Source organism: Aulostomus chinensis, chromosome 17 (assembly GCF_037954235.1).
Source record: "Aulostomus chinensis isolate RoL2024-O1b breed Wild chromosome 17, RoL_Achi_v1.0, whole genome shotgun sequence".
NCBI lineage: Eukaryota > Metazoa > Chordata > Actinopteri > Syngnathiformes > Aulostomidae > Aulostomus > Aulostomus chinensis.
The window spans coordinates 16,658,403-16,672,486 of NC_141336.1; the positions used below are offsets into that span (position 1 = coordinate 16,658,403).

Genomic DNA, 14,084 nt, shown 5'->3' on the forward strand with positions numbered 1-14,084 from the left:
ACACACCAGCTGACTCAGGTAGAAGATACCTGCAACGTGGCTCCTAGATGCCACAGATAATTACGAGCTTTTGGATGAAATTCTGTGCTCAACAGACCTGCAGATAAGGTCAGTAAAGGCTTTAGGACGACATCTCCTGGTTTTAAACACAAATTGAGGCTGTGAATATGCAGCCACACACACGTGCACACGCACACACACATACACACAGACACTGCGACAGTTCAAATTAAGATTACGGTTCAGGAGTATGAGATAGGTAACTAAGATACACTAATGTCTGAGCAACAGTGGATTAACTTTAAAATCATATTAACATTCAAAGCCCTTCATAATCTTCCTCCTGCCTATATCACAGGCCTCCTTCAGACTCACATTCATCAGCAGGACTACTGGGACCACGTCAGCCTTTGCACACTCTGTCTTTTCCTGTACTGCTCCAACAATTCACATAATGGTCTATTTAAACATACAAACTACTCTTAAAACCCATAGGCCCCTTCACTTTGATTACATTTTATTCCAACTTTACTGAATTTAACTCAAAACTGGTGTGCAATCATACAACCCTGTCCATTTTATGTTTTATTATGGCTTTTATGGTGGCATTGAGTTCCCCAAAAGGCAAATTAAATACAATTTAATACAACTGATAATAATACTACAGTCTAAATGACACACGTCTTTTAAATATGCAGTAATTCAAGCTAACAACTCATGTCAATGACAGCAACATAGTAGGAGGGAAACTTTTGGGAAACCAACTAAAAAAAATCATGTTTTTAACATGGCTCTCCATTTTACCTGTACACACACACAAACACACACACACAAAATCAAAAATCGTCTACTTACACACTCAACACCACTGTGTTTCTACCCATGTTTTCATTCTGCATTTGGTGACAAATGTTATGCAGATGAAGTGAATACTGTGAACTGTTGTTATGGAAAAAAATGTTGGCTAAGACATTTATCACTGCTGAGATTGAAAATAAGTGACTTGAGTTTTATAATGCTTATAATGAAGTTCCTCTAAACTATCCAGAGGACACGATGACCTAGAATTCAATTCATGAGACAAAGCATACGGACATGATTTCATCACTGCAGTCTGATCCACCACCAATTAAAATTAGAGAAAGATCAGATACTTGATTCATCTCTCATTTGTGATTTGCTGTTCCCACGATCACATATAATTACCCTCTGAATGGCAAAACTACGTCAAATATGCGATTGGAGATTTTGGTAAATCAAAGGATGTTATGGCTTTGCATTACTGGTGTCATCTTTGGGAGGATTTGGGACTGTGAGAGGTTAGGACAGGCAGCAAGGGGATGTGTTATTGTTTGTGTTAGTTATTCTAGGGCACAGGTGGTTATTGAAAGTTGTACCAATGTCTTACATGGCTTTGGCAGAGGTTGAAGAAATAGGAAGATCTGTAAAAAAGTCATCACTGGGAGAGAACACAGTGACAAGAGAACAGCAGTTACACATGCATCTGGTTTGACAGGTTCACAATCCGTCCAGCGTGCGTGTTGTGTTAAAGAGGATGATACCTGCGGAGGCTTGGATCCATCTGAGCATCTTCAGTGATCAGCTCAGCTTCGCTCTGAGCAATTCTCATGGCCAACTCCCGGTCTCTCCTTTCCTGTTCCAGTATAGCAGCCCGCTGGACCTGCTGCTCACGCTCCAGAGCCAGCTGGATTTCCAACTCTGCCTGTACACACACACACACACACACACACACACACACACACACACACACACTAACATTTACACTCTTGTAACTTTACAACAAAACATTAACTGCACTAACAGATTTCCTGTTGAGTATAATACAAAAGGTCAACAACGGATTCCCCCTTCATCAGAGACATGATGAGCAATTTTTATCAAATCTGTTTGAAGGAAGAATTGATCCACTCTTAGGATCATTTTGAAAGTTGTAGTTTGTGGTGCTGTTGAACTACACTGAGTTTTAACAACAGGTGTGTCTAATATTTTGTCCATCCATTGATATGAATAAGAGTAGGAACAGATACTGGTAAAAAATGAACTTTATTATTTTGATTTCTCATGCCACTTTTTGGCAAAAAACATGTCCAAATTTTTTATTTACTAGATCGGAGATTCTGTGCCATGTTTGTCAGTTTATACTCCTTTTGGTGAAAGACGGGTTAATTTCCTTCTTGATTTGAACTGAGAGCCCCAATCGTTCCGATTGGATCAGGGCAGTACAAGGAATATATTAGTAGTAGAAATCTCCAAATACAAAGCCACTGATAATGAAGTCTTGTCTGTTGTTGAATATTGATAAAATAGATACAACAAAATTTGCCCTCTGCATTTAACACTTTTTCCTCTCTGGTGCAGTGCTTGGGGATCAGCTTTCGCTTCTTCTACCCGTGCCTTGGTCAGGAGCACCAATGGGAGTAATTAACCTAAAATAAATGCCCTCACTAGTGGGGGAAACCGGAGCACCTGGAAGAAACCCACACAGACAGAAGGGAGAACATGCGCACTCCACACAGACAGGGATGCTCTTGCTGTGGGGCAACAGACACTGTGCAGCGTGATTAAGTCCAAGACACATATATTTTTTCTGTATATATTATTCATAGCGTAGGCTGTTCAAATCTGCAGCTCTGATACAAAATTGGAGTGAAGCACGAGAGCCCAAAGTCACAATCTGAGTGGTGAGCTGCTCAACAGTCACTGAATACAAGGCAGGTTTTATGGACCCACAAAAGCCTTTTATTATGCACAGGAGAGTGATTCTATATTCATTCAAGGATTTTACCTTAAACCAAAAAACTCTCTTTGGTACTTTCCCTCACAACCTTTTAAAACAAGTTAAATCCCATTCATATTGGAACAGTAAGACCATCAGCTCTTCAACTAATTCTCTACTAGAACCTGAAAATAAGAAAACGTTAACACTGAACAACTCATTAGAAGTTCACTAGTCAGAAAACATTCCTGGAGTTTGAGTGTTGTTCCCCTTTAAACAATAGTGAGGGGTGGAAGTAGGGTAGTTCACTATAAATAAGTTTAAGACAGCATGATACAAAGATTAATAAAAGACAGAAGAGAGCAATGCATCATACTGGACTGACCTTTGACACAGCAGAAAATAGCAGGGAACACACACACACACACACCTTTGTAAAGTTAACTGGTGCTGCTGGGGACACATAAACTTTGCAAAGATTTTGTCGAGACATGTGGTTGATGACAGCTTGGTGTCAACTGTCTCATGGGTGGAAAAGAAGAAAAAAAAAGACTATGCAAATATCCAAATGGCCTTGGGTGAAGACAAAGGACGCATGGATGTATAGAAAATGTGATGGCGAGCGTGAATAGTGAATGTATAGACAGATGGACGAAGGGATGGTTGGGATGAAAAAATTATGGATTAACAGTTTGAGTGAAGCAAAGGAGGGGAGAAAGGGGACAAAAACGGAAGAGGAAACAATATATGGTAATACTGTAATGTCAGCAGACAGAAATGAAGGAAAGAGAACAATGAAACAGTAATAAAATGTGAGTGAAAGGAACAGACAGAGATGGATGATTGTAACAAATTGCAGATGAGAGTAAGAGGCACGATAATGAAACAAAGGAGAACACACAAAGGGACAAAGTAGTTTAGTGAGGAAGAAGGTAGTAGAATCATCAATCAAGACACCGTGGACAGCCCCCCCCCCGCCCCCAAAGGAATCGTACCAATGTCATGACCTGGTTGTTAGAGCTTTGATCAAATAAATGTTTCAATCAGTGGAGAGAACAGGCCGAGGGTGCCGTCAAGAGGAACTATTTGAAGAGTGGCTTTATTAGTAACTAATGCCCATTTATAGCGAAACACATTTTTTTCTGATTCGTTATCATTAAATCAGATTTACAGCGTTGTTTCACAACTTCACGTAACTTGTAAGTGTGTTTAGCTTCCTGCTCTGGTGCATGAAGGCAGAAGACTTAAGTTTCTTTAATGTCTAACCTGGAAATGAGGGTGGAAAAGAAATATTCAAGTTTTAATTTTCCAAAGAGCTTTATAGAAACCGATCCCCCGAATGTCCTATTCAGTCTAGGATTAGGATTAAGTCTGGGAAAACATCTTGCCTGAATGTGATTAGAATTTGGGCTTGTTTTGGTCTTTACAGGAGAGTCACTGCTAGTGGCTTCATTGGAGCAGAATGGAATACATTGGGCCACAAGTTCATAAACAGGGGCATGTGGAAATAAACAAAATCTTATCATAAAGAATTTAAAGCCTGAAAACCAACAATGTGATGTTTGAATAATTACTACATGGAGGTTTGTTATGATTTTCCTCAGTTATATATTTCTGCCCTGAGCATCAAAACCTTTCAGCAGGTTACTAAAACAGTACAGAAAAGAAATGGAATGATTGCTTCCACCTATAACAGCCAGAAAAATGTTGGAGCACAGTGAAGTAGACCTCTGACCTTTTGAACCATCAGTCTAATCAGTTCATTCCTCAATCTTAATGGATGTTTATGCCACATTTGAAGAAATTCCCTCACAGCGTTCCTGAGATGATCGACGGAAAGACAAACAACCAAAGACATAATGCCTTTGGCTGCAGCTGTCGCTGTTGAAAAGGCATAAAATACCACATTTGAGGGTTGCCCGAACCTGTATAACCTTCTCTTCTTCCTCTCTCTTTTTTCTATCCTCCTCTTCCTGCTTCCTCTTCAGTTCCATCTCTGTTTTCCTAATGTGTGTGGGGAGAGGGGGGAATTTGTAAAAACACTTTCAGACAACATATTCAAAAAAATTAAATAGTAAATTCATCTTTCCTCTCACTTACAGTCTTCTATCCTCTTCCTCTTGTTTGCGTCGTTGCTCTTCCTTCTCCCTCCGCTTTCTTTCCTTCTCCATCTCCTCCTCGATACGTTTCAGCCTCTCGGTCTCCTCCTCCTCCTGCTTCTTCTTTTGCATGGAGGACAGCAGCTGCTCCGAGCGTTTCACCAACACCTGGTTCTCGGTGTCAATCTCCTTCCAGGTCATCATGGAGCCCTGAGGTCAAGAGATGCATGAGAAGTTATGGTCATGGTCACAAAATGAACACCTACTTTCTGTTTCTTTAGCTGACTGTTCAATCATTTCTCGGCCTCAAACCAAAGTGAAATTCAAAACCAAATATTGCTTTGAACATGATTACTGCACAGTGCTGATGAGCTATCCTGATTCAATAAAAGTTTGTCCTACAGCATCTTTTAATCAGGGAAGGAGAAATTATTGGAATGTGATGCCAAGAGCACTTAATCTTCCTGTGTGGCAACAAAGAAGACACTGTGCCTGTCACTTGCACACCACAATGTTAAATTCCCCACTAAACTTGTCAGACAATCAGCAGGGGGGAAAACAGGTCACCATATTGTGAAGATTCATTTGAGTGAGTCTCTAACGGCGACACGGGGAGGGAAGAAGACACAAGGTCTGGTCTCAAATGTACAGAGGCCTGAATGACAGGCATTGGCATCTCATGAATTATTCACTCAGAGACACCACGCCAGGAGCAATTTCTAAGCACTCAGAACACCATGAGTGTCGACGTCGAGCTACTAATGGGCTAAGAGAGAAACAGGGGATGATGAGGGGCTGATTGGGGAAGAGGAGAAGAGAAAGGGTCAGGAATCACTGGTGCACTGTCAATCAGGATTCCTCCAGCAACCACAAGCACGCAAATCATACCTGTTGAGTGCTGTAACATTTGCTGTAGAACTCCTCATTCAGAATATTTCTGTTTAGATTTGTTGTGTCTACAGGATCCATTGAGAAGGTGCACAGGGTGAGCTGGGATTTCACTAACATAGTCTGCTAATTTAGCTAAGCAGCCACCCTAATTAAATTATGGGAGATAGAAATGATTCTTCACCTCGCCCTTTTATCCTGGGGTGATTGAAAATATTGATTCTTAGACAAAAGATGAGAAAAGGGCAAAGCACACTTAGCAAAGGGCATGGGGTGCAACAGCAGAAGACTGGTGTGTTTCAAGTGCGAATGTGGGGAAAAATCTGAGCTCCAGCACTCATGCTTTAAGAAGGATATGTGCGGGATTCTTCATAATCCCCTGGACAAACAGGTAAAAAAGAACCGCAAAATGATTCATGCGTACCTCAATGCCGAGCCTGAATCATGCTAAAGCATTTGAAGACTGTTGACATAAGCAGCTTTGCGGTCACTTTTAAAAGGTCAATCACAGAGATTGGAAAATAATCCTTGGCTGCTGGGCAAGCGGTGGACATAAACATACCACTGACTCACCTTTATCTTGGCCAGCAGAGAGTCTATGGAAGCTGCCAGCTCCTGGACCTGTTTCGCCATCTCCTGTTTACCCTCCTTCAGCCCGCTCACCACCTCGGTGAATCGTTCCATGTGTTTCTTCAGGTTTTTCACCTTCACCATACCATCGATGCTAGGAGAACAGCAAGGGAAAAGTTTAGAACACAGTTGGTACTCATCAAAAGAAAAATAAATTACAAACTAATTAAAAAGGATCAGAAACTGAAATTATTTCACATTAAACTGACAACTGCATGAGCAAACAACTAAGGTATTTGCTAGAATGCTTTCAAAGAAAACCTTTAATTCATTCTTTTGTTTTTACCCTAAAATCTAGGAATAACTCTTCATGTTGTGCAAAATGTGTTCATGCTGGCACAACATTTTGACATACATTCAAACAGACACCACATTGGCCCTCCCAAAAAAAACTATATTCTATAAGTGATCAGAAAACCCATCATCTGGATGTCTATTACCATCCATTTTTCAAAATTTAGCCCAATACAGGACACAGCATTTTCCATAGCAGCAGAGAAGACAGCAGAGAAGATATCATTTCTTCTACTACAATACTGTTGAATGCATAATTTGGGCAAGTCATCAACCCACCAAGTGCGCATGTGTGGGTTACTCCCAAGAACCAGAGAGAGAGACTCACCGTGGCTTATGTTTCCTCTTACACAACCACATGCGGACAGTCTTCTGAATCTTGATGCAGGCCAATGCTCTGTAATTCATCTTGTTCCTAACTGTTCAAATGTGAGAAAAACAAATTCAGATAAGATTAAAACTGTAACACTCTCATCCACTGAGGACACACGGGTGCAGAATGTCTTTGTTTGAAAGCAGAAGGACACTGAGAAACCACAAACGTCCTCCAAGGCCAAAGTTACACACCTCTATTGAATGGAATGGAATAGAAAACAGGACACATTCCTCTCTGCCTATTTATTTAACTTTTACTTTTGTTTCTCTTTGGATTATACTTGCCTTCACCTTCTCACTTTCCCACTTTCAAGTTCAAACTTCTACTGTTACTAGTATTTTTATTATTGCAAATTGTGTGCTAGTTAATGGAATAGAATGAAAGCAATGCAGTTTTCTTGACCAATATGATTTCATTTGTTTTTATTTCAGATATTCTTACTTAGTGTGAAAGTTTCTCCATTGGAATTTGTAGCCTTAAATTTCTGACAGAGGCCAGGGTTGTTTCTAGTACACCAGTGACATTTTGTACATGTGCACACTGGAGATACTGCACCATGAATCTGGGATGCAGCATTTGCACACTCTCACATGCCGAACATGTGAGATGAACACACACACACACACACACACACACACACACACACACACACACACACACACACACACACACACACACACACACACACACACACACACACACACACACACACACACACACACACACACACAGAAACTGAAATGAAAAGGTGAAGTATTGAGGAAAAGAAAACCAGGAGCAAGGACATAAATTTCCTCTGGACTCCTGGGCAAGACCTGCATGGTCAAGCAAATAGTTTCCTGCCATAACTGCAATATAATTTCATTTGATGCTTTTACACAAATAAGCAGAGGCCAGACTGCACTTTGTTAAATGGTGGGAATCGACAACTTGGCAGATGGTGTAATGGTTCAAGGAATTGCTTTTAGAGTACTATTTCATATTGCTGGAGGTTGCTTTCAATATTCAGAATGAAAGGGAAAAAAAGGGAAATATGATTTAGTAAAGTTATAAGAGCTGTGTGATGAACTGGTGGGGGGGTGACAAAGCAAGCTTTCCAGTGAAATGCTGAATAAAAAATGTTATACTAGCCTCTATTCAATTATTAATTTTTCAACTCGTTTGGAGTTTTTTGTCTCATATACACAGATGGTAGATATACTGGGAAATAGTTGGTGGTATGTGGTTGAAAAACATCATTATTCTGTAAAATTCAAAAACTAAAGTCTGTTGAAGCAATAAAGCTTTAAGCATGACTTTATGGTCAATATCTGACACAGACATAACCCAGGAAGCAAAATGCTGCATGATAATAAATCCTCCATTCATGATCATTACAATGTTCTTTAAATGTGTTGTGGCGAGATGTGGATGTATTTTATAGTAATGGCCATTTTGGAGGCTGTTATTTTTTTGTACTGTTGAAGAGATAAAGATAAACGATATTGGACAAAATATCACAACGACCTCTCAGCATAAACCTGTGCACTTAAACAGCAATCTTCAAAATGAACAACTGAATGATGCATTAGTTAAGGAAACTAAAATCAACATTACAATCCTGATGATGGGATGATTAAATGAAAGCCTGTGTGAGGGTATACTTCCAATAAGAGGATCATTATTTATTATCAGTTATCTTGAACTTGTTTTCTTTTATCCTTTTTTTCATCAAAAGCAATGGAATATGAAATAGTTAACTTTATATAAAACAAACTAAAGTGCAGCAATGCTGGAAAATAATGCCCACAATCAAGCAAAGCTAAAGCGTGTGATTGCTAAACATTGTTGGTCCTTGTGCTGGTATGTTTGAGGCTGCAACACATTTGAAGTTATCAACCTACGTTTGATAACCGACAGGCTACACCACTGGACCTTCTTCCAGCGGCTGCACAGCAGCCACTTGTTGACCTTCTTTAGCAGTTCTGCAAGGTGGTCTGGGTCCGACTTCATGATCTGGTCAAACTCAGCAAACTGAAGTATACACAGGGACAACAACACACGATCAACAATGAAGCTCATTAAGCCCTTAACCCTCATAGTTTAGGACATGATCGGTGTTCTAGAGCTGTTGCTATTTCTGTTGATAAATCTGTACCTTTCCGGGGCGAAAGAACACTTTGGTCAATCCAAATTTAAAGTCATGGTCATTCAGTCCCAGAGCTTTGAATAAAGCCTGCAGGAGAAAAAAAAATTCATATTACATGAGATGGAAATATTGTGTACGCACTAAAACCCAACCATGTACTTGTCATTACTACAATGAGGGAGAGCAGAGGACATCCTGCCAATTTATTAAATCCCACCTTGCAGAAGAGTCGTGGATTCAGACGTGTGAGCTTATCAGGCATATACTGCTTATACATGTTGTAGAGCTCATGGAAGGGAGCCCTGGAGGGGAACCCTCCCTGCATCAGGTCCAACACTGACACCATTCCTGATACCAACAGAGAGACAAATGATGATAGTCTGGGAAATATACTAAAATATTTAAACTGAACAATTATGAATTAATATGCAATTGATAGGGCGGCATGTTAATGTAGTGGTTAGAACTGTGGCCTCACAGCAAGAAGGTTCTGTGTTCAAGCCCCGGCTCGGGCACAGGATCTTTCTGTGTGGAGTCTGCATGTTCTCCCTGTGCCTGCGTGGGCTCTCTCTGGTACTCTGGCTTCTTCCCACAGTCCAAAGACATCAAGAGAGGACGAGGCTGATTGACACTCTAAATTTACCATACATGTGCCCTGCGTGGGTTCTCTCCTGGTACTCCGGCTTCTTCCCACAGTCCAAAGATGTCAAGAGGGGACTAGGCTTATTGATACTCTAAAGCAGGGGTGGGCGACCATGTGCCATGGAGGGCCGTGTGTATGCAGGTTTTCCTTCCAACCAAACACTTTAACAGGTGATTCCACTGATTAACACTCCTCTGTGGCTGAAGGTGTGTTAATCAGTGGAATCACCTGTTAAAGTGTTGGGTTGGAAGGAAAACCTGCATACACACGGCCCTCCATGGTACATGGTTGCCCACCCCTGCTCTAAATTTACCATACATGTGCCCTGTGTGGGTTCTCTCCAGGTACTCCAGCTTCCTCCCACCATCCAAAGACATCAAGAGTGGACGAGGCTGATTGATACTCTAAATTGACCGTAGGTATGACTGTGAGTGTGAATGGTTGTCTGTCTATATATATTGGCCCTGCAATGGACTGGCAACGAGTCCAGGGTGAACCCCACCTCACGCCCAAAAGCCGCTGGGATAGCCTCCAGCCTCCCTGCAACCCTTACCAGGATATGCTGAAGAAAATGGATGGATGGAATTGATAATAACTACAGTATGCACTATTCCTTTTAGTCCCTGACAAGAATCTTCTCATTGTCTGGTGTGCGACTGAGAGATGTTACACACTAGAGGAGAGGGGCAAAGCACAGACAGAAAATGCTTTGATTTGGATCACCCCAAAGGCTGTTTATGACAACAGTAATGTATGGGCCAAATAACACTATGTATCCACTTTGAAATAAATAATTTGGCATGCTTTTATATCGATTTAATGCAACGTGAAACAAATAGGTATATAAAGTGCAGTAGCAAGGAAATTAAAATGATTTAAAATGAGATGGAGGCTATTTTGTATTGCGCGCTTAATCTACTATTTGCCAAACATGGACACACTGAAGAGATTTTTTTTTCTCAGTCTTGCATATATTATGAGCATGACAAGCTGGATTTAAAATATATTTGGATTAGACTGATGCCACTTCAGTCTCCTCATCGCAGACTGTATGTTCCTAATTTTAGAAGGAATAATACATTATCCATCATACATCCGACAGAGTAGAAAAAAATATAATTTTCTTTAGATTTCTCCACATTGGACATAGTTTATTATCTTACCTGAGCACTGCAGCTGTGAGAGGATCAGAGCACCCTCAAACTGGTGGCTGACCATTTTCAGGTTAGGTTTGACACAGCGGATGAAACTTGAACCCTGCAAACACACAAATGTTAATCATGCAGTTGTTTTAAGCCTGTATCTATCCTGTCAATAACAACATGTATAGCCTATAAGTGTGGTGCTCTAATATATTTTACATTCTAGTAAACACTGTGTTTCATGAAGGGTGATTTGCATTCTTGTGATTCCAAGCAGGAAAGCAAAAAAAAAAAAATTTCAATGTAACTGAGATGTAAATGTTACTCACAGTGCTGCGAAGCTTCTCCAGCAGCAGGTTCAGCTGGGTCTGTGTGAGCAAGCAGATAAAAGAACCTGTTAAATGAAAGTGTAATGTTTCAATAGTTTAAAATGCAGTAAACCACTGCAGCTGTTCTACATGAGCTGCCATACATCATTGTCATTGGGTGAGATAAGGAACACACTTGAGTCCTACCTTTCCTCTCCATTTCAAACACATCTGGATATTGGAACACTGACCAAACACACGATTTTTGTGAGTAAGTCCATGTCTACTGCATTAGTGATGAAAGCACACAAACTGTTCTGGATGAAGACATCTCAAGTCTGAAAAAGTTGGTGTAATGTACAGTTTTTACCCGATGGAAACAAGAGCAGGGTAATTTCCCCTTGTGTCAAATCTAAGCAGTAACAGTGCCGCGGTTCACATTAGTCATCTCATTCCACCTTTCCTTGCTTTATTTATTTATTTTTACCTCACCTCAGTTTTCTCATCTCCTTTCTATTACAACTCAAGCTGGCTTCATCCAGCTTTATCTACCAACAAAGGTTTTCTCGAAGGGAAGAGGTGGGAGACTGGGAGAGGTATACTGAATAAATAGAGGTAGGGGAGAAGTGTAAAGAGAAAAGTTATCAGAGATTATAGTTTGAAAAGTCAACAAAGAATGTACAAAAAGATGAAGGAGCAACTTCATGGAACCTGCACTCCTTTTATAAAAAAGCTGAAGATTTCAAAGTAAACATTTTTCATCATCATTTGATTTTCATTTATTTTTGTTCATCTTTAATTTGGAATGACATACGGTTGGTCTCTTAATCCTGTTGAGCAAAAATTCCTTCAAAAATGGAAAAATATAATTAAGCTCATTATAATCCTCATGTCTTCTTCATGGTTTTAATGGACTCCTGAGTGTGAAAGATTGAAAATTAAAAGCTATTACATAATAAACATGATCAGGCTTTATTTTACTGGTTATAACACTCTGGGACTTAATGTGACAATTAAAACTCCAACAATTCCACTGACCTTAAATTTGTTGCCCACACTGATGAAGCTGAGTTTGCCCGCCTTGTGTTTGGAGTCCTTGGTGGTATTGGAGTTCTCAAACAGCTCTCGAACAAAGTTGTCTTTCGATTCACACACTAAGCTCTCCAAGGACATGTGGAGGGCATCATTATTCTTCTCCACAAACCGAGTCTGTACAAACACACACACACACACACGCACGCACGCACACACACACACACACACACACACACACACACACACACACACAAATAGAAGGCATATATGTACGAGTAGATTTTTTTAAAATGTGCAAAATTTTGACAGAAAATAAAGAAACCTTAATCCCAACAGCTCCTGGTGCTGTCAAAATGTCTCTCATTAGACAATCTTTTATAGAGTTAGTGCTTTTATTGTTGTTGACATGTGTACCAGAGTAACAAATGTGTTTTCAGGACACAACCGCTAAAGAAAAGGCCTTGGAAAATTAAGATCCAACCCCCAGATCTGACACCCCATTATCACTGATGGCTGACATTGAACTTTTACAGGCTCTTGATTTTCAGTTTTGAGTCAGGTTTAATTGCTGCTGTTTCCACTGTGAATTCTCCTCATACTGCAGGGCTATATAATTTAATATTATATAATAATATAATATCATAATTTATTTATATAATATAGACAGATATATATATATATATATATATATAGACAGTAAATCATTGATAGAACACCAAGTCCCTTAAACTTCTCAGGGAGGTAGGTTTATCAAGGCTGAAATTCAAGTCTAAGGAGGGGGAACAGGAGTAAAACATGATTTTGTTGTATAAAAGAAATAAGTAGTATGCTATGTTGCTTCATCATTTATTTGACAAATTTGTCGCGCTGTGGGCGTATCAGGTAATAAACTGTAAATAGGGTCTGCCTTTCCTAGTGGATAGTGATGTGGTATTTGCCAAAGGAATTGTTTCTTGTGAAAAATGAGTCAGATACCTGGGTTGTTTTAGAAAACTGGTAGCACACATTGCAGTATTTTACATTACAGTTTCATTTACTCTTCGGGTTTTGTTTTTTGTTTTTTTACTATTTCATTCATAATCCATCTTTTATGCTTCTTAGTAAACTCATCTTGATCGAGTACAATGGGTTTCCTGAAGAATAGCTGTAGAACCAGAGTGTTGCTTGCAATAGTGATCCCAGGGGTCACCTGCACGGAACCTTTTGTGTCCATTAGCCATCTGTCCATAATGTTGAAACCTGGTGAAAGCTGTTTGTGTTTGAGCTCTGAAATGAATTACTGTTTCATAGCAGACTGCTCCAGCAAAGTGCCTGATGATAAATCCTTCATCATCCCTGAGATTCCTATGAATGGTCAGCTTGGACTTCCTGGGAACCTGAGAGGGAGAGAATATCATATTTATTGTTAGTGTGTTTTTATCTAGCTCTACAGAAGGATCATGTTTACAGTATGTGCACCACTAATGAAGAGGGAATGGTTTAGTTTGAATAGTCGGATCAATGAATTGTCGAGGAAGAAGGCGATACAAAATGGAATACATTATTATAAGCACATTTTCACACAAATGATATTTTATAGTTATTCTATGTGTTTACTTTCATAAAGCTACAAAAACAGCCCCTAAATGCCATTATAAAAACATCATCATACATAATGTAGCACTCAGCATTTTAACAATTACAGCACCATTATGAATTACACTCAAATTTTGAAAATGTTGAGAAGAAAGATCACAGTATTTTTAAGTACTATGAGATGAATGTCTTTTGCATGGGTACATGTATAGAACAGTCCTTGCTGAGT

The 14,084-nt window shown here is 39.7% G+C and overlaps 1 protein-coding gene across 2 annotated transcripts in view; it reads right to left on the minus strand.

The window, feature by feature from the left end:
• Positions 1-14,084, minus strand: part of myo6b (myosin VIb) — a 39,918-nt gene that overhangs the window by 6,696 nt on the left and 19,138 nt on the right. Inside the window, exons 17-29 of one of the 2 annotated variants that reach the window (XM_086183700.1) lie at positions 13,561-13,656; positions 12,284-12,454; positions 11,267-11,305; positions 10,959-11,052; positions 9,370-9,500; positions 9,162-9,239; positions 8,908-9,037; positions 6,977-7,067; positions 6,298-6,448; positions 4,838-5,046; positions 4,663-4,741; positions 1,563-1,723; positions 1,409-1,459 (exon numbers count right to left, since the gene is read on the minus strand). In XM_086183700.1, the coding sequence (XP_086039826.1) occupies positions 1,409-1,459; positions 1,563-1,723; positions 4,663-4,741; positions 4,838-5,046; positions 6,298-6,448; positions 6,977-7,067; positions 8,908-9,037; positions 9,162-9,239; positions 9,370-9,500; positions 10,959-11,052; positions 11,267-11,305; positions 12,284-12,454; positions 13,561-13,656 (1,481 nt within the window). The remainder of the gene's footprint in view (positions 1-1,408; positions 1,460-1,562; positions 1,724-4,662; positions 4,742-4,837; positions 5,047-6,297; positions 6,449-6,976; positions 7,068-8,907; positions 9,038-9,161; positions 9,240-9,369; positions 9,501-10,958; positions 11,053-11,266; positions 11,306-12,283; positions 12,455-13,560; positions 13,657-14,084) is intronic. The other variant, XM_086183701.1, reaches the window with a different exon arrangement.